This window comes from Nuphar pumila, chromosome 17 (genome assembly GCF_984573655.1).
Source record: "Nuphar pumila chromosome 17, dmNupPumi1.hap1.1, whole genome shotgun sequence".
NCBI classification, from domain to species: Eukaryota; Viridiplantae; Streptophyta; class Magnoliopsida; order Nymphaeales; family Nymphaeaceae; genus Nuphar; species Nuphar pumila.
Window position 1 is genome coordinate 67,729,258 of NC_143265.1, and position 21,822 is coordinate 67,751,079.

At 36.6% G+C, this 21,822-nt stretch overlaps 1 protein-coding gene across 1 annotated transcript in view; it reads right to left on the minus strand.

The window, feature by feature from the left end:
• LOC149812100 (monodehydroascorbate reductase 3, cytosolic-like) overlaps positions 1-21,541 on the minus strand; it is a 74,481-nt gene extending 52,940 nt beyond the window's left edge. The window contains exons 1-3 of the mRNA XM_089992679.1: positions 21,472-21,541; positions 20,027-20,098; positions 18,945-18,996 (exon numbers count right to left, since the gene is read on the minus strand). Of these exons, the coding sequence (XP_089848805.1) occupies positions 18,945-18,996; positions 20,027-20,098; positions 21,472-21,522 (175 nt within the window). The 5' untranslated portion in view covers positions 21,523-21,541. The remainder of the gene's footprint in view (positions 1-18,944; positions 18,997-20,026; positions 20,099-21,471) is intronic.
• Between the last annotated feature and the right edge of the window lie 281 nt (positions 21,542-21,822).

Genomic DNA, 21,822 nt, shown 5'->3' on the forward strand with positions numbered 1-21,822 from the left:
TTCATAGCCTCAATCCATCTATTGACAACCTAAGATTTTAAAATGGTTGGCCTCAAATCTCCAGGACAATGGATAGAGGAGAAGAAGAAGATGAAGATGAAGAAAAAGAAGAAGATAATGATGATAACGATTATTGATGGTATACTTCTTAAAACTTGGTTATGTATTGTAATTTATAATTGTTAAGTATTCGTAAACTTGGTTTTTTTTTTTTGCTTTTTCATGAATCTTGTTCTTAAATATATTATTGTTTTGCATTGTTCTTGTGAGATTTGATGATTGACAATGTGTTATGTAGATCATTGAGACATAAATGCTTCACATGTGATTTTAAGGTTGCATTTTGTGCATTTATCATTGTTTGTGTGTTATGACTTTTTGGAATTTTTGTTATTTTTTATGATTTTTTAGGATTTCTAAGCTTTTTTTTTCAAATTTTATGATTTTTTATGATAAGTAGCTTATTTTGGCCCTGAATGATACGAATTACGATACGATATATACAACCTTGGTCAAGAGACCTAACAAGAATATAGTTGGATCAAAATGGGTTTATAAGATAAAATATAAACATGATGGTAACATTAAGAGATATAAAACAAGTCTAGTTGTGAAGGGGTTTACACAAGAATATGGCCAAGATTATGAAGAGACGTTCAGCCCTATTGTAAAGATGAGAACAATACGTATTATCTTGTCATTGACAGTAGATCATGGTTGGAGGTTAAGTCAGTTACATGTCAAGAATGCATTCATGCGTGGGGATTTGAAGCAAGAGTTATACATGGAGCAGCTGCCAGGTTATAATGAGAATGATCTGAAAACTCATGTGTGCAGATTGAAGAGAGCAATATATGACATGAAACAAGCTTCACGGTCTTGGATTGAAAGTTTTTCCTTAGAAATTCAGAGGTATCGCTTTTATCACTCTCTATTGGATTATTAATTGTTTATTTACAAAGGAGATGACTTCATTAACTTAATTCTTGTTTATATGGATGATATAATTATTATCAAAAAATTTGATCAGCATATTGTTGATGTGAAAGAATCGTTGGGTAGAAAAATTTAAATGAATGATCTCGAGGAACTGAGGTATTTTCTTGGTGTGGAATTAGACAAAAAACATGACAACCTTGTGTGTTGACTCAGCATAAGTACACAATTGATCTGCTCACCAAAATGAGAATGAAATATTGTAAGCCAGTGTTAACTCCTAGTCCCATTCATCAAAGACTTAGTACAAGCTATGAAGATATATATGAGGATCCAACTCAGTTCAGAAGTATAGTGGGTATGTTACAGTATCTTACTTTCACTCAACCTGATATTGTTTTCATTGTTAATCAAGTGACACAGTTCATGCATGAGTCCAGAACCACACACATGAAAGCTATAAAAAGTATTCTGAGATATCTGAAATGGACTATAGGGGATGGTTTACTATACAAAAGGAGGTCAAGTGGAAAAGATGTTTTGACAATTTTGGCTTATTCAGATGCAGACTGGGCAGAAGATCCATATGAAAGAAGGTCAGTATAAGGATATTGTATTTTTGTTGGGGAGAATTTAATTTCCTATAGTAGTAGGAAACAAAAGGCACTGGCCAAATCAAGTATTGAAGTTGAATATCATTATATGGTTGTTGTAACAACTGAAATAACGTGGATTAGACATCTTCTGAATGATTTAGGAGAGGTTATCCCCAAGTTTGTATTTCTTTGTGACAATTAAGGGGCGATCAAGATATCTCTTAATCCAATTCATCATGAAAAAACAAAACATATAGAGATTGATCGACATTTTATTAGAAGAAAAATTAAAGATGAAGAGTTGGAGGCCAAAATTGTTGGAATGGAAAATCAAACAAAGATTTTGGTTTTTGAAGTCTAAGTTGTCCATGGTGAAAGACCATATACAAATTGAGGGAGGGTATTGAGACGTGTCCATATCTGAGTCAGATATATGGCCATGGATATCGGATCTCCATGTGTTGGGTCCATTGTATTTTGTTATGTTCCTGTTACCTATATTGCCCCTTATTGTTGTATATTTTGTTTGTTACTAATAGGGTTATTTATGTCATGTAATTGTAATGAGATATGCGGAAAAATAAAAAGTGCTATAAGCACTTACAATGTCCACCAATGGACAAACAAAAGAGATGACACCCAAATCCATAAAGAGACAACACAACATAAAAATATAAATGTCTCTTATTGAAAAGAGAGAGAGCTCTCAAGAGTGAAGTAAACAAGAGGGGGACACCCCTATATATACAAAAAGAAAGGGAGTGAGGGGTGGCCTTATGGCCTAAAAAAAAGTGCCACAAAGAGGGCTCCCCATGGAGTCGTTGGGAGCCCCCAACGATCACAAATGTGACTGTTGGGGGCCCCATCGACTCAATGGTGGGGCCCCTTATGTGGGTAAAAAACTAAAAGAAAAAAAGAAAAAAAAGAAAGTGCAAAATAAATACAAAAAAAGGGGGAAATAACAAGTACCCCTATCGGGTACTTGTGAAATGACTAAAATACCCCTATTGGGTATATTAAACTATATATATAAAAATATATATATAAATTACATGTATTTTAACACCCTCCCTCAAGCTTTACGGGGATATAACCGAAAGCTTGTTAAGGAGAAACATAAAACGAGGAGCGACAAGGGCTTTAGTGAAGAAGTTTGTCAACTGATACTCGGATGTGATGTAAGGTAGTGATATGATTCCTCTTAGGTATTCATCATGCACGTAATGGCAGTCCATCTCGATGTGCTTAGTACGCTCATGGAAGGTGTGATTGCTTGCGATATAGATTGCGCTTTTGTCGTCACAACACATCTTCGAAGCGGTAGAGATGACAATGCCCATATCACTGAGGAGACTTCTTAGCCATACAAGCTCCATAGTTGTAGTAGCCATAGCACGATATTCCGCTTCTGTTGAGGACAATGATACTTTGTGCTGCTTCTTGCATCTCCAAGAAATCATAGAGTCAGCTAAGAAAACACAAAAACCCGTAGTTGAGACTCTGTCATTGGGATTTCCTCCCCAATCAACATCTGTATAAACAATTAAATTAAGTGATGAAGAGGAGGAAAGAAAAACTCCCTTAGTTATGGTGTTTTTGATGTATCTGACGATCCTTAAGACCGCACTTATGTGCACGGTTGTAGATGCATGTTGAAACTGACTGACTGAGTGGACAACATGAGCTATGTCTGGCCGAGTGATGGATAAGTAGGTTAGAGACCCAACAAGTTGACGGTAGGGAGTAGGATCCTCGAGGAGTGTTCCATCTTCCAACCTTAACTTTGCATTGATGACTTCAGGGGTTTCTGTCTTCTTATCATTGGAAACACCAGACTTGGAACAAATGGCAGCAGCAAGTTTCATCTGAGAGAGAATGTACCATCGAGGAGAGTACGCTACTTCAATTCCTAAAAAATATCTTAAGAAGCCAAGGTCAGACATGTCAAAATTTTCTTTTAAAACTTTTTTAATATCATTAATTCATTGCTCATCACTTCCAGTGATGATCATATCATCAATATAAAGTAGTAGAATAACTACTAAAGACCTTGCACTTTTCACAAACAAAGCAGTGTCAATATAGCATGAACGAAAATTCAAACTTGTCATTACATTGCTAAATCTATCATGCCAAGCCTTTGGGGCTTGCTTTAAACCATATAATGCCTTTTTAAGTTTGAGAATTTTATTTTTCCCAATACATACTCCTGGTGGAGGATCCATGTAAACATCTTCATTTAATTCACCATTTAGAAATGCATTCTTAACATCTAATTGATAGATAGGCCATTTTTTACCTGACGCAACGGCGATAAGAGTCCTAACACTAGTCATCCTAGCTACAGGTGCGAAAGTTTCTTCATAGTCTATGTTGTATTCTTGAGCGTATCATTTTGCTACTAATTGGGTTTTATAGCGTTCTAATAAATCATCACTTTTAGTTTTAATTTTGAAGACCCATCTACATCCAATCGATCTCTTTCCAGTGGGTAATGAAGTTATTTTCCAAGTTTTTTCCTTTTCAAGGGCATTAAGTTCTAAGTTCATGGCTTCAGAGGAATGTTTTTGGCTTCATTATAGTGTGAAGGTTCATGTACCTTGCAGTTAGAGACTCATAGGAAACAAACCTATTAGAAGGATTGGAGATTCGGTCGGATCTCCTTAAAGAGGTTTCTTCTGTGTTGGAACCTTGAGAGTATTTTTGTAAGGCACTCATTTGAGCTTGTTGACCACGCCTAACATAGGTTTTGATTGGTCTGTCACTTTCATGTTCAACATTGTTAAGAGGAATATCCTCAAGATCATTCAACAACTCATTAGAGATTTCCTCTTCTTGAGGAGTCTCATCTTCGTGAGAGAGAAGGTCAAATAAGAAAGCATATTCGCTTTCGTCAATATCTTTAATTTTCTCAAAACCATTTTCATTTTCCAAGAAGGTTACATCTTTGGATACATAGAGTTTGTTATTTTTAAGGTCAAAACATCTAAAACCCTTTTGATTTTCTCCATATCCTAAGAAAATACATTCAATAGCTTTAGGAGATAATTTGTCTCTTTTACGTGTAAGGACAAAACATTTACACCTAAAAATTCTTAATCTATTGAAATCGGGTGTTCTTTCAAATAGTTTTTCATATGGAGATGTATTTTGTAAGGATGAAGATATCATTCTATTTATCAAGTTAAGGTTAAGGCGGCTTCCGCCCAAAAACTTTTTGGAATTTCTTTGGAGATAAGAAGTGTCCCAGTGGTTTCCAAGATGTGTCTATACTTTCTTTCGGCTAAACCATTTTTTTGAGGAGTCCTAGGACACGATTTTTTATGACAAATTCCATTTATTTCTAAATAATTTTGAAATTCATGTGATAGATACTCTCCACCCGAATCGGATCTAAGAGTAAAGATATTACTTGAAAATTGATTTTTGACTATCATATGAAATTTCTTGAAAAAGTCAAAGACTTCGGATTTTAAATTGAGAAAGTAGATCCACACATATCTAGTGTAGTCATCAATGAAAGTAACATAATAGGAGTATCCTCTTTTAGACATGACCGGAGAAGGGCCCCAAACGTCCGAATGGACTAACTCAAAAGGTCTTTTGAACACAAAATTTGATTTGGAAAAGGAGTGGATTTCATTTTGCCAAAAATACAATTCTTGCAAACAAAATGTTTCTCGTTACAAAATTTTTTTCTAAAAGGAAAGGAGTACACTTGGATGTCCAAGTCTTTGATGCCAAGTTTCAATATTTTTATCTTGGACATGGTTACAAAAAGAGTTAGTGGGAAGTTTCAAGTTGCTCATGTAATAGAGATCTCCCCTCCTATGGCCTTGCCCAATCTGCTTCCTGTACCGGAGATCCTGTATAGAGCAATCCTTAGTTGAGAAGGAAATTTCACATCCATGATCACATATTTGAGCAATAAAGAGGAGATTTAAATTAAGTTGAGGTACTACTCTTACGTTTGGCACAAAGAAATCTTTGAAAAAATTTAAAGTTTCAAAACTTTTTACTTGTAAAGATGTACCATCCGCATTTGAAACATAGGAGTTTTTAGAGTTATTACACAAATCGGAAAGCCCATTTTCAAGAGGGGTCATATGAAAGGAAGCCCCAGAATCAAGGATCCAAGAAGACATACCTGGAGAAGAGGAAGAAGCTATGGTGGCACCCGAGGTTGATGGTGATTTGAGTAGAATTTGTAGTGCTTCCGATAGTTGAGCAAGAGAAAAAGACTCATTCCCTTTGATAGTTTCCTCCTTTTGAGTAGCTTCTTCAATGGAGGCAACCTTATTTTTAGGTGTTTCATTCAACTTGGGGCAATTAGGTCTTATATGACCCGGTTCTTGGCAATGATGGCAAATGGCTTTTCTATAGTTGTCATTATAGTTATTTTGCCTCCCAAAGTGTGGAGGCTTATAGGCTTTCACATGGTTGTCGGGTTTAGATACAGTCAAAACGTCATCTCCTCCTTTAATCATGCCAAGACGAGTTTCTTCTTGGCATATTTCGGCTATGGCATCTTCCAAGGGAAGAGGCTTAGATCTATGAAGAAGGGAAGATCTAACTTGTTCATATTCGGACCTAAGCCATGTAGAAATTGAAAAAAGTGTTCTTTTTTCATTTGTTCTTTTCTTAGTTTCACATCTACACTAGAAACCCACTTTGGTTCTAGGAAAGATAGTTCATCCCATAAGGGTCCAAGAGTGCTAAAGTAATCTCTCACACTCATTTCTCCTTGCTTGATAGTCCGGATTTTTTCTTGGAAGAAGAATTGACGAGCAAGGTCTTTTTGAGTAAACATACCTTTCATAAAGAACCATGCTTCATTAGCCATCCGAAATTTAGCAATGTTGGCGCAAATTTTGAGCTCCACATTGTTCATGAACCAAGCAAGAATCTTGGCATGCTTACTTTCCCAATCTTCCACTTTAGATTGGTGATCTTCAATGGCCTTCATGCGGGCATTTCCTTCAAGAGTTTTTTCTTGATCAACATCCATCTTGGTGAGTTGGATTTGTGGTTCCGGAATGGTGCCCATAATGTATCCCCAAAGCTTTTTACCCTTGAGGTTGTTCTCCATGGCGGCGGCCCACATCATATAGTTGGAGCCATTAAGCTTGAAGGAGATATCAATCTTTTGTTCCCCTTTCATTTAATCTCTCACAAGAAGACAAACAAAGAGATACAAAATAAACAATATATAACTACTCAACTAGCTATATTAAGAATTAAGAGCATACACAAGGCTCTGATACCATGTAATGAGATATGCGGAAAAACAAAGAGTGCTATAAGCACTTACAATATCCACCAATGGACAAACAAAAGAGATGACACCCAAATCCACAAAGGGACAACACAACATAAAAATATAAATGTCTCTTATTGAAAAGAGAGAGAGCTCTCAAGAGTGAAGTAAACAAGAGGGGGGTGAAATGAAATGGGGATCTTCGAAACACGAGCTTAGATTCACAAGGGCAAGTGTCAAGAATGACACTAAAGCATAACCCTTAAAAAGGGTACAACTGGAAACAAAATAAAAATAAAAATGTATTCTTTATTGATATGAAAAACCAATTGCTTAAGAAGCATTGGAATAAAATACAAGAGGGGTTGCACCCCTTTATATACACAGCTGAAAGAGGACTCAATAGAGTTGTTGGACACAGTCCAACAGCTCTATTTAGACACAGTTATGTCAGTCCAACAGCTCTATTGCTAGTCAAGTCTGGACAGGACTTGACTAGCAACAGTCATTCTAGTTCAAACTGAACTAGATGACATAAAGACAAAAAATAAAAATAAAGGAAAAAAAATACAGAAAAGAAAAAAATAAAAAATATATTTATATATATATAATAATATTATATATATATATATACAGTTTTATATTTTAACACTCTCCCTCAAACTTACGGTACAATAAGTGAAAGTTTGTCTAAGAGAAAGTGAAATCGGGGAGCAGTGAGAGACTTTGTAAAGAAGTCTGCTAACTGATATTCTGAAGTGACATATGGCAGATCAATTATCCCGTGTAGATATTCCTCTCTGACGTAGTGACAATCCATTTCGATGTATTTAGTGCGTTCGTGGAATGTTCTGTTACTGGCAATGTAGATTGCACTTTTGTTGTCACAACACATTTGTGAAGCCTTTGTTGTTTCAGCTCCCATGTCAGCAAGCAGTCGTCGGAGCCAAACTACTTCCATGGTCGTGGTTGTCATGGCACTGTATTCAGTTTCGGTGGATGAGAGAGATACTTCTGCTGCTTTTTACACCTCCACGAGATCAATGATTCCCCTAAAAAGACACAAAAGTCAGTGGTTGAGTGTCTGTTATTGGGATCACCTCCCCAATCAACATCAATATATGCAATTAAATCAAAAGAATGGGAGGAAGATAAGAAAAGTCCTCGTGAAAGAGAGGACTTGATGTATCTGATAATACGCATGACTGCTCCCATATGAACAGAAGTAGGAGCATGTTGAAATTGACTTGTTGTGTGACCAGCATGTGTTATATCTAGTCTGGTCATGGATAGATAAGAAAGTACCCCGACAAGTTGTCTGTAAGGAGTAGGGTCTGCAAGAAGTTCTTCATCATCAATCTTCATTTTAACATTAACTTCTGGAGTGTCAACTTTCTTATCATCAGTAATATCAGACCTGAAAACAATATCAAAAGCAAATTTAGTCTGAGATAATAAATATCCTCTAGGAGAATAAGCAACTTCAATGCCTAAAAAATATCTCAACAAGCCCAAATCAGTCATTTCAAAATGAGATTTAAGAAGTGTTTTGATTGTTTCAACTCCCTGTTTATCACTTCCGGTGATGATCATATCATCCACGTAGAGAAGAAGCACAATGATCCATGCATCAGAATTCTTAATAAACAAAGCAGTGTGAGTTAAACAGAATTGAAAACCAATATCAATCATAACACGACTAAACCTATCATACCAAGCTTTTGGTGCTTGTTTAAGTCCATAAAGAGCTTTTTCTAAGCGAAGGACTTTACCCTTAGGAATACTTAAATCAGAAGGGGGTTCCATGTATACTTCTTCAACTAGCTTTCCATTTAAAAAAGCATTTTTGACATCCATTTGAAAAATAGACCATTTTTTTATAGAAGCTAAGGCAATTAAGGTTCGGACAGTTGTCATACGAGCCACTGGAGCAAAGGTTTCTTCATAATCAATCTCATATTCTTGGGCATAACCTTTGGCTACTAAACGGGTTTTATATCTTTCAAGAGTACCACCACTCTTTGTTTTAATTTTATAAACCCATCGACATCCTATAGTTTTCTTCCCTGGAGGAAGATCTTGAATATTCCATGTAGAAGCCTTTTCAAGTGCATCTAATTCAGCTTTCATGGCTTCTATCCATTTGATATCATTTTTTGCTTGAAAATATGTGGATGGTTCTTCATATGAGTGAATTAATGCAATAACTGCCCTATATGTGGGTGAGAAAGACTCGTATGATACAAACTTTCCTGGAGGCCTCGAGACTCGGGTTGATTGTCTAGTTGGAATGTTAGAATATTTTTCAAGTGCACATGGAGGATTAGACTCTTGTCGCCTGGAATATTGAATACTAGTATCTCTATGAACTTCTTCATTTTCAACATTAAGATCAATAATTCTTTGATCATCATCAAAGTTACAGTCAAGGTCATATTCATCAGATGTTGATATTAGATCTAGCAAAAAGGAGTACTCAGTGACGTCTTTTAATTTTCTAAAATCAAAGCCCTCTTTTTCAAGAAAGGAAACATTTCTAGACATATATAGTCTATTGTTTTTGAAGTCAAAACATCTATAACCTTTCTGTTTTTCAGCATATCCTAAAAAGGCACAGAGAATCGCACGAGGGGAAAGTTTAGAATTTTTGTCAGTAAATAAGAAACATTTGCACCCAAATATTCTTAGTCTAGAGTAGTCTGGAGAAATGTTCATAAGTTTTTCAATGGGAGTGATATTTTGTAACGAAGAAGATGGCATCCTATTAATGAGATAGGTGGCAGTTAAGGCAGCTTCTGCCCAAAAGTCTTTCGGGACTTGATTTGCTATAAATAAAGTCCTAGTGAATTCTATAATACGGCGATGTTTTCGTTCTGCCAGTCCATTTTGTTGAGGTGTATAAGGACAAGATCTTTGATGTGTGATGCCATGGAATTTAAGATAATTTTGAAAATATGTGGATAAAAACTCTTCCCCTGAATCTGTGCGAAAAATAGTAATATCATTTTGAAACTTGTTTTTAACCATATTGTGAAAAGTTTGAAAGTATGAAAATACTTCAGACTTATGTTTGAGAAAGTACATCCACGTATGTCGGGAGAAATCATCGACAAAAATAACATAGTAAACAAATCTTCCTTTAGAAATTACTGGTGCAGGACCCCAAACATCCGAGTGTATTAATTCAAGTGGTCTTGAAGAGAAAAAGGTTCTGTTCTGAAATGGTAATCTTTTCATTTTGCCAAGAATACAATCTTTACAATCAAATGATTCAGAGTTACAAAATTTCCCTAGATTTGGAAAATGTTGGATTTTGGCTATATGTGGGTGACCAAGTCTCTTATGCCACAGTTCCAACTCTATTTTTTGAATATTATAACAAAAAGCTTTCTTTGGCATTTCCAAAAAATTTATGTAATAGAGTCCTCCTTCTCTATGGTCTTCCCCAATCAGCTTGCCTGACCGGCGATCCTGTACCCAACAACCATGAAAAGAAAATGAAATATTACACCCATAATCAGAAATTTGAGATACAGATAAAAGATTTAAATTTAATTTGGGAACATGTCTAATTTCTGGAATAGAAAATTTCTTTGTTTTATAAATTTTTTCAAAATTTCTTATTCCTTCTATTTCAAGAGAAGTCCCATCAACAGTAAAGACCTTTGACACACTTGTTTTATTTTTAACACATTTGGATAGACTTTGATTATTTGGGGTCATATGAAAAGATGCACCAGAGTCAAGGAGCCAAGAAATTTTACCTAGATCAGAAAAAGATGAAGTTGTTGCGTCGGTTGAAGCTTCAGATGAGGAAGAGGCACCTTTGATGAGAAGCTGAAGAATCTCCATTAGTTGGGCCAGGGAAACTAGTGCATCCTGATCTTTAGGCTCCGATCCAACAATTGCAACTCTTTTTTCTCTCAGCTCCTTAAGTTTGGGACATTGTGGCCTGTAGTGTCCCGGTTCATGACAGTGATTACAAATAACTTTCTTCTTATCATAGTCACCAGTTTGTCGGTTAAAGTGAGGAGGCCTATATGATCGAACATGATTCCCTGGTCTAGACACGGCTAAAACGAAATCATCTTCAATTTTTAAAGAACCTTTCTGGAGACGATTTTCTTCCATTGTTAACTCTTCAATAGTTTCAACAATAGAAGGAATTTTTCCCCGGTGAAGTAGGGCTGATTTAGTGGTTTCCAATTCCGGCCTCAATATAGTGATAAACTGGTAAAAAAGTTCAGCATCGAGTTGTTTCTGACGAAGCTCGATGTCTTCGGCACAATGCCACTTTGGTTCTAAAAGGGAAAGTTCTTCCCAAAGTTCGGACAACCCATTGTAATATTCACGAATAGTTTTGTCTCCTTGTGTTATCATTCAAACTTTTTCTTAGAGGTTGCACACGTGTGCAATATCCTTAAGGGAATACATATTCTTAAGGTATTCTCATGCCTTATCGGCATGATCAAATTTGGCAAGACTTTAGCATTTTTTAATGTCAACGCTATTGATAAGCCATGACATTATCTTCGCATGAGATATTCTCCATTCTTTCAATTTCTTCTCGTATGAGGCAATAGCCTTGATTTTCTATTCTTCCGATAGAGGGACCTCTTTATCTCCCTCCTTTTTAGTAAGAGATAGCTTAGATTCCGAATCGGAACCATCTACAATCCCCCATAGGCCTTTTCCCCATATATGGTGCCTCATGATTGAAGTCCATGTTACATAGTTTGTATCGCTTAGTTTCATAGGCATGATGGTGACTTTTATTAAATTTCGTATATATGGTTCAGCTTGCACAGGAAAGTAGAGAGAGAGAGGAGATGTACAATCGGCTGGGGCGGCACACTTAGGCTCGACCTCCAAACCCTAGGCTTTATAAAATAAAACAGGTATACAATGAGCCTTGTAATATCAAAGATATTACAAGGATGCCATTAATGAAACTATATTGAGCATGTGTTTCATTTAACATGCCATGCGTATGGATCTGGATCCAGACCCATACGCAAACTATATTTTAACACCCTCCCTCAAGTATAACAATGTCTGCCTTTTGGTAAATAAAGAGTGAGTGATCCAGAGAGCATCTTCTAAAACCATAACTCTGAATTTGCATAGAGAAACTTTCAAACCAGGAACGGGACACCTGTTTCAACCCATACAGAGATTTCCTTAGTTTGCACACCCAGGCAGTAGGATCCTTCTCGGCATAACCAGGAGGTTGCTCCATATACACTTCTTCCTTTAAAGTTCCATGCAAAAATGCATTTTTAACATCCATCTGGCTAAGGCTCCAACCTCGATCGACTGCTAGGGATATGATGACACGAATAGTACCCATTTTGACTACCGGACTAAAAGTTTCATCGTAGTCTTCACCATATTGTTGTGTGAATCCTCGAACAACAAGTTGTGCCTTATATCTGTCAATACTTCCTTCAGGCTTATACTTTGTTTTATAAACCCATTTTGAGCCAACTAGATTCTTTCCTTCTGGCCGAGGGACTATTTCCCAAGTCTGGCATTCATGAAGAGCTTCAATTTCTTCATTCATAGCTTCAGTCCAATGACGGGATTGAAGAGCATGATTAAAACAAGTGGGTTCATCCTGTTTTGTGAGCTGAGACATAAACAACTGGAAATCAAGGGAGAATGTCTCATAACTCACCCATCGTTGAATAGGATGCTTAATGTGTGACGGCCTTTGAGCCGGATCATTGGCGATGCTTTCCACATTCCTCGGCTCTGTATTTTTGTCCTGTCTAGTGTATATTTGTCCAGAGAAGCGTTCTACTGGGGGTGGCTCAACTGGAGACTCAACTGGAGATAATTCAACATGCATCTGTGGGTCATTCAACTCTCTACTCAAGCCGAAGGAAGGACAATTTGTCTGACATGTTTCTCCTGTATTAGCAAAAAGATTTGCGCTCATCCATGGATCATATACTTCTAATTCTCGAGATGGCAACGCTGCAGAGTCATTGACCTGAAAATTTCGTTCGTCAAAGACAACATTTCTGGAGGTCCTAATACGTTTTGTAGTAGGGTCATAGCATCGATAACCTTTGTATTCATCTGCATACCCAACAAATCTGCACTTGACAGCCTTGTCCTGAAACTTATTTCGCAGAGATAAATCAATATGTACATAACATACACAACCAAAAACACGCAGCTCATCGTAAGAGGGATGTTGCCCAAATAAAGTATAATAGGGAGATTTTCGATCCAAAAGTGGCATAGGAAGACGATTTGTGATATGAACAGATGTGTGAAAAACTTCTGTCCAGAGACTAACGGGCACATTGCTATCATGTAACATGCTCATCGTACTCTCGACAATATGCCTGTATTTCTTCTCCGCAACCCCATTTTGATGAGGAGTATGAGGGCAAGAAACCTGACGACTTATTCCTTTATCCCGAAGAAAGGCAATAAACTTGTTCGATGAATACTCTCCTCCACCATCACATTGTAAATGCACAATATCACAAGCAAACTTTGTTTTGACCATCGAATGGAATTCCCGAAATATTTGAAAAACTTCATGCTTATGTTTTAAGAAATATATCCAAGTATAACGGGAATAAGAATCAATAAAGATAACATAGTAACGACTGCCAGAAAGAGAAGGAATAGGTGTGGGTCCTCAAACATCGGAACAAATAATCTCAAATGGCTTTGAAGCTATTTTATTTATAATATGAAAAGGAAGAACATGACTTTTGCAGAGTTCACATGAAGAACATTTATTATTATTATCAAAAAATGAACATAGACTAGACTCTGGAAGGAGACCATCAGATACAAGATTTTCAACGAAACCCCGACTACAATGTCCCAAACGACTATGCCAAATATCTGGCTTATTACAATGAGATGAATTAAAAACTTCCAATGAAGGGGAAAACAAAGACTCTGAAGGCGAAGACACTGAAGAATGCTTGGACGACTTCATCTGGAGAACTAGGACTGAAGACGAAGACACTGGAGGAATCTCCTTGAAGACGTACATGTTTCCTTGTCGCTCCCCCTTAGCGAACGTCTCCTTCGTTCGTAGATCCTTAACATAAATAGAAGGAGTAAATTCAACAGAAGAATTTATATCGTCAACAAGTTTAGCTACATAAACAATGTTCTTTTTAATATTAGGAGCAAGAAAGACATTGGACAAGTGAAGTGAGGACTTTGACATAGGGATATGTGCACTGCCAGTATGACTAATAGAGTGATAAGTTTCATCTCCCGTAACTATACTACCTTTTTCAAAATAAGGCAATAAGTGAGATAACTTACCCGCATTACCCGTAACATGTGTGGCGGCACCTGAATCAACATACCATTCGCCTTGTTCATTTTGCTTGATCGTCATCTGTGACAATGCTGATAACAAAAGTTGTTGCACATCTGTGGATGGCACTTTTGTGTCCACAGTAGTAGCTAATTTATTTTCAATTTTATTTATTTTTCCTCTATTCTGTAGATTAAACCAACAATCAGCTTTCACATGTCCTCTTTTGTTATATAAGAAACAAGTGGGCACTCTCCTCTGATTCCTTGTATTAAAAGCCCCTGAAATATTAGGTTTAGGCAAGATACCACGTCCTCCCTGCCCAAAACATCCGCGGCCTCTGCCTCCTTGATGCCCTCCATTCCCTCGTCCAAAACCTACAGAAGTGTCCATGGCCAAAACTGAATGAGGACGAGCTGATTTATTTCCTTCTGTCCTTTGTTTCATACTTATCTCGTGCTGGAGAAGTTTCGCTTGAAGGTCATCAAAAGTGGGCAACTGCGGAAGGCATGATAAAGTTGTGGTAAACATGTCAAAATCAAGACCCAATCCATTGAGAAGTTGTTGAACTTTATCTTTATCTGCAATAGCACTTCCAATAACCGCCAATTGATCAGTAATACTCTTCAAGCGGCCTATGTATTCCATGACTGTCATGGAGCCTTTCTTCAAACTTTGAAATTCATTTTTTAATTACATAACTCGGGCTTCTGATATCTGAGAATATGTCTGAGACAGCTTACTCCACAGTTTCGCCGCAGTGCAATCATCTGAAAGAGTAACCAACACTTCTTGAGAGAGTGTTGACGTAATATAAGCAACCAAAGACTGATCCCGCTTCCTCCAAGCTGTATACTCTGGATTCTTAATAGAAATGGTAATTGTGTCACCCTTCTCATCCTTGGTTTCCTGCAAAATAAGTCGTGGTGGTATAGGAACTAAAACATCCAGATGTTCATCGAGATCCTGACTCCGTATAAAAGGAAGGATTTGCCTCTTCCAAGTCAAAAAATTAGAATGAGTAAGTTTTTCTGTAACGAGCTGACTCAAGAAATTTGCAGAGGGACCGGATGACGATGAGTAATCCATATCAATGGGACAATGAATAAGCAAACAAAACGAATGGAAAGAAACAAACAGGCTTGAGATCACTTAATTAATCAGGAGAACTTCAACAAGACATGTACATGTGCTACCGATATCTGGAAATAACCTTTTTTTTTTTGCAGATTCAGAATCGATATTGTAACTGTTACAATCTGCCTATAGGCGTTGCACAGGGGACACTAAAATAGCAATAAAGGAAAGGAAAATTTTCTAGAATCAAAGAATGAATAAAAACTGACAGACGTTAGAAGTGGAAATCAAAGAGATTGTGGAAAAATTTCTGGAATCAAAGAATAAATAAAAACTGACAGACGTTAAGAGTGGAAATCAAAGAGCGATGACTGACAGTCGTCGATGGCTGCAGTCGTTGATGACTGACAGTCGTCGAACGAGAATAAAAAAAATAGCAGACGAACCTGTTTATGAGTAGCTGACGATGGGATGGATATCACGTTAAGAATCAAGAACTAGCAGAATAAAAAATGGTGACTACAACCAAAAGAAAAATGAATCAAACAGGCTGCAATCAGAGAGGAGAATAAAAAAAAAATCGGCTGCTACTCAGAGAGGAGAATAAGAAACGAGTTGCATAGAAAGATTGGGATAGGAGAATAAAAAAAAGGAAGACGAGTCAAAACTTGTTTCTTCAGATCTCGCTGAACACGGCCTCTAATAGGATTCCGCAACCTGGCTCTGATACCATATTAAATTTCATATGTATGGTTCAGCTTGCACATGAAAGTAGAGAGAGAGAGAGAGAGAGAGAGAAAGAGAGAGGAGATGCACAATTGGCTGGGGCGGCACACTTAGGCTCGACCTCCAAACCCTAGGCTTTATAAAATAAAACAGGTATACAATGAGCCTTGTAATATCAGAGATATTACAAGGATGCCATTAATGAAGCTATATTGAGCATGTGTTTCATTTAACATGTCATGCGTATGGATCTGGATCCAGATCCATACGCAAACTATATTTTAACAACTTTATCATTGTCATCCATCGATTACAAGGAGAGAAAGAATAGGGATAGAAGAGAAACAAGAAGGAAAATGAAAAAGAAAAAAAAAACAATACAACAAGATGTGAAATCTTCTCCAATGAAGTGATAAAGCACTTCTCTTCAAGTGGCGAACACTTTTGCAAATGGGCATGGAAACTGATGCAACTTTTCCTCAAGATTTAGTACTTCCGTGGCTCTGATACCATGAAATGAAATGGGGATCTTCGAAACACGAGCTTAGATTCACAAGGGCAAGTGTCAAGAATGACACTAAAGCATAACCCTTAAAAAGGTTATAACTGGAAACAAAATAAAAATAAAAATGTATTCGTTATTGATATGAAAAAACAATTGCTTAAGAAGCATTGGAATAAAATACAAGAGGGGCTGCACCCCTTTATATACGCAGCTGAAAGAGGACTCAATAGAGCTGTTGGACACAGTCCAACAGCTCTATTGCTAGTCAAGTCTGGACAGGACTTGACTAGCAACAGTCATTCTAGTTCAAACTGAACTAGATGACATAAAGACAAAAAATAAAAATAAAGGAAAAAATACAAAAAAAAAAAATTAAAAATATATTTATATATATAATAATATAATAATAATAATAATATTATTATTATATATATATGTACAGTTTTACATTGTAACAGGGGCACCCCTATATATACAAAAAGAAAGGGAGTGAGGGGTGGCCTTATGGCCTAAAAAAAGTGCCACAAAGGGGGCTCCCCATGGAGTCGTTGGGAGCCCCCAACGGTCACAAATGTGACCGTTGGGGGCCCCATCGACTCAATGGTGGGGCCCCTTATGTGGGTAAAAAACTAAAAGAAAAAAAAGAAAGTGCAAAATAAATACAAAAAAAAGGGGAAAATAACAAGTACCCCTATCGGGTACTTGTGAAATGACTAAAATACCCCTATTGGGTATATTAAACTATATATATATATAGATTACATGTATTTTAACAGTAACATCAATTTATGTTTAATATAAATTGAAAAGAAGAAAGGCATGATCCCCATACTGGGAATCATGTGAGATTGCATCCCCACACACATATCGTCTTCTCTCTTCTTCTCTGCAGATATTCTGGTTAAGAATCCCAGTTTATCACAACTGGCATTTCAAGAAACAATAGATGCAATCAAATTCTTTTTTTAAATGCCAAGAGAGAAAAAAGGAAAAAGATGAGAAGTTTGACCAATCAAACATGTGAAATAGAGAAAAGATATTGGTAACCTAAGATTTTAAAATGGTTGACCTCAAATCCCCAGGACAATTGATGCATAAAGGCATGTCATCAATGCAACTAGATAATTACTACATCAAACATATGAGAATTTTGACTTCGTTAGACATTCTCTGCTATTCACTCAAGAGATCCAAAGAAAAACTTGAAAACCATGAAAAGTTTCACCAAAAATCAACTCTTTGAATTATGAAGAAACCCATCCTAAGCTAAATATCTTGAAACTGGCCAATTTCCATAACTCAACAGAGATGATAAAGCCTCAATCAGTAAGCCCCATCATGGGACACAAAACCTCATGAAGGCAGGTTATAACAGAGTTGATTTAAAAGTGAAGGTAGGGATACCACCACATTCAAGAGATGTTGGCAAGAGAAAAGACTTTAACACGATCATGCTCTAGAAAATATGATCAGTTACTGCAGCATATCTTCTGTAATGCCTTCATGCAACACTACAAAAAACCATAGAACATATTGGCTCTACTTGGAATATTATGGGTCAACATGCATCTTGACAATCTCGGACTTCAAAGACAGACACTAATGGTGGCTAGGAAATCCTTAGACAGAAAATTGACATCCAGAAAACAAAATGAAAAGTATTATTTCAATGAAATAGCTTTTATAAAAAGAAGCTTTCAAGTCTATGAAGGGTGTGTATGTGAATGTGAACACACCAAACTGTACAATATGAACAGGAGTAACCTGCTTAACCAGAAGCCCAGCTGATCCTGAAAACATCAGTTACACTCTCCATGTTCTTTGACATGATCATATCATTTATAACATGGCAAGAATTGGAACAGACTAGGAAAAAAGAAGTATCATTAATAGTGTGTGCAACTTTACTAAGAACAAATCACAATTTCAAATAAATCCATCCATAAAGATATTAGGTCTGACGTTATACAAAGATCCCATGCTTCACAACCAAGCAAAAAAGTGGCCTTAATGCATCATGTGTTCAAGTTCCCCATATATTATCATGGCAAGGAGTACTACATGCCTACCACATGATGAATTACAGTACATTCTGAAAAATATCACATGGACTAAAATTACATATGCACAATAAGACATGGGTAATTTTAAAAAAAGGGACCTACATATGCAGCATTCACATGCATTTGCAGTCAAAACCTATATTTATTAACAGTCATTGTGTTTGACTTTGATATTAGATTCATTTTGCCTGTGTCTTGAAAACTAATAAGTACAGCATTACATAAACCTTACATGCCTTATGCATGTGCGTATGTATTTACAAAGGTTACCAGGGAAGCTGCTACTGAATATTCGAAAGATACTCCAGTTCATGTCTACATGATATAGGCTCAAGATGTGCACATTCTTAAAAAGGAAAAATAAAGCGACTGTCATCCCTCCAACAATTGAAATACTAAAGAGGAATCAATCGATCAGTGTAATAGCCATCAAGCTTTAAAATCTACAGCACAGAAAAGCAAAACGATTCCAAAAGGCGGATACCTTCAGGAAAGAGATATCCTTTGCTAAGAGCTGGGCGCTCATAAGGAGCCACCTGCAAGGAAAATTAGATACTAACTTCACTCCAAAAATAAATTTTTACACTGGAAGAAATACACGACTTGAATCAAGTATATTATGCCTCAAGGGTTCCTCAACAGATCGAGCAAGCTGGAATGAAAAGATAAAAACTAATCTGCAGTCTACACACCAAATCACAGGAAAACAGGCATACCTTTGCAGAATAGCAACAGAACTCACTTAAATTCCTACCAGGAACGACTCTTTTATTAATAGTCAATTGCAAGTTCTAAAATTAGTATTCTCCAATTGTACTTCCATAAGATTCAATCAGCAACCAATATGAGGGACAGAAAAGCACAAGTTTGTAACAACTAAAATCATTTTTTCCAAGATTCCACCCTTGCTGCAAAAGAGTACATGTATATGAAGATTTTATTACGAAAAAAGAACTGCCATTGATACCACCCAGCAGAAGGTTTTAGAAACACAAATTTTCACGTTATAATGGCATAGATCATATATAAGAGGGAAAAAAGAAAGTTACGGATTTCAGTGATGCCGTTTGCTTTCTATAATGTGTTTTGATTAAGGATAACTCCTTCACGTGATCCATTTGCCAAACAAAGAAGCTATATTACCTATAAAGCCTTCAATATATGAGACATTCACCACAATTTTATAAATCAGTTTTTAATGCAGTACCAGTTACATTTACTAGAGACACAACTGATGACAGCTTAACCAATGCCAGACACCACAAGAAAATTGTCTTGGAAATCCAGACTCATTCTGTGGAACACATGAAAGATGTCTCAATCCTTAAGTTTATTTGTTCTTTTGTCTCCATTCCCTTCGGTTTAAACTTTAAATAATTTTTAATGAACCACAAGAGAGAGAGAGTCAACTTCCATGAAAAAACTAAACAGGATAATATCACACTATTCTTTTCAAAGAAAGTATCATCTCAAGCAATACATCATTCCATCTGAAGAATATACAATAAACTTTTAGCAGATAGGGCATCTTTATGAAATGAAAAAAGAAAAGAGAGTAACACATACTGCCTCTTTGGATATGATTGCTAGTTCACCAGCCTGAAGACCAAATTTTGCAAATTCCCTGGCAGCATATCCCTGAAAGCATGGAAAAAACAACTTTAATCAACATGAAAAATATACCCAGCTTTAATAATTCTCTATGAACATGTTCCTTTTCATCCAAAAAAGAAAAATGTTCTAGGCGTTCAAGTCTAAAAGATCAGAATACAATAACACCGGATTAGAGTCACAAAGAGGCAAATGTAATATCTGAAACCACCAAATTACTAGTCTCCTGATATTTGGGAGTTAATACAATTGAGACCCATTTATTCATATCTTGTGGGCTACACGGGAAACAAAAAATAAAGGTCTCCAGCAAAATAAAGTCACAAAAACAATATGGATGTTTAGAGTATATAGGCTAGTTTTAATTGTGCATTTGAAAATTCACGTTTCTGGATTGCCCTTAAACAGTTATATCCTTCAAACTGCCATCATAATATGATACAGAACCAATATTAACTGATATCCAATATGGGGGCAAACAATAGGTTATCTAAAATGTTGCCTTATGACTGGGACTGCTAAAGCTTATTTCTAGTTATCATTGAAAGAAATTGCGTTCAAATAAACTTTCCCACATAACCGTGGCAGCAGGTCTTTGACCATTATCTTTAATATGCTTCAGATAAAAGACAGCTAGACCTGAGTTTTAAAGATGCAATCATATCGTTTGATTATAATGCGTTAATGCACATCAAACCTTTAACAATCACACCAACAATAACAATATCGTCGTTGTTGATGTAGTATGAATTTTCAAAAGTTCTCTACAAACTTTAAGGACTTGCAAGTTTTGTGTCAGCAACAACACCACTGTGATGATCACGATTCACTCCAGAGCAAAATTCAGTATCACCATCGCACCTTTCAAAAACAATTAACAAAGAAAAAGACAAAAAATCTTTCAGATCACTCGGCTAAGCAAACTAGAAACGCTTAGGTTGGAGCTAATTTCAATCCGCAGAAAACAGTACAAACCACAATTAGTCCATTAATGATCAGAGGAACTAGAAAATGGACCACCATTACTAAAACAAAATCAAGATCTGAAAAGATAACAACAGTTATAAGATCAAGCAATCACTGAGTCATAGTTCTGCCCTAATTCCATTCGATTATCGTCCAACATCAAAAGCAAAAACATTACAAACCACAATTAGTCCATTAATGATCAGAGGAACTAGAAAATGGACCACCATTACTAAAACAAAATCAAGATCTGAAAAGATAACAACAGTTATAAGATCAAGCAATCACTGAGTCATAGTTCTGCCCTAATTCCATTCGATTATCGTCCAACATCAAAAGCAACTCCATAAATGATAAAAAAAAACTAAAATCAACCACTAATTCTCATAAAAATTACGTTACAACATAAAAAAAAATGAAGGAGAGCGTGATACCGCGGCGACTCCTCCCCCAAGGATTACGTACTTGAAATGCTTCTCCGCCATGAGAGAGAGAGAGAGAGAGGTGGGGGTGATCGGTGGAATTTGGCTCCGAATTTATAGGGAGGCGGGCAGGAGCTGCCCGTACTGGTTGACCCGATTCCGAGAAGGCGTCCGGATCGGGTGCAATCACATGGTACAAAATCTGTGCATTAAGCACCTGATTGCCCTCCATGGCCTTGGACCCCGCAACAGACAGGCCCTGTCCCTAAGATGAAGGGTGATCATGTGATTAATGCACAAATATTTGTGCAATCATATTGCACCTGTTCTTTTCACGTCCACGGGCAGGTCGTGAAAAGAAAT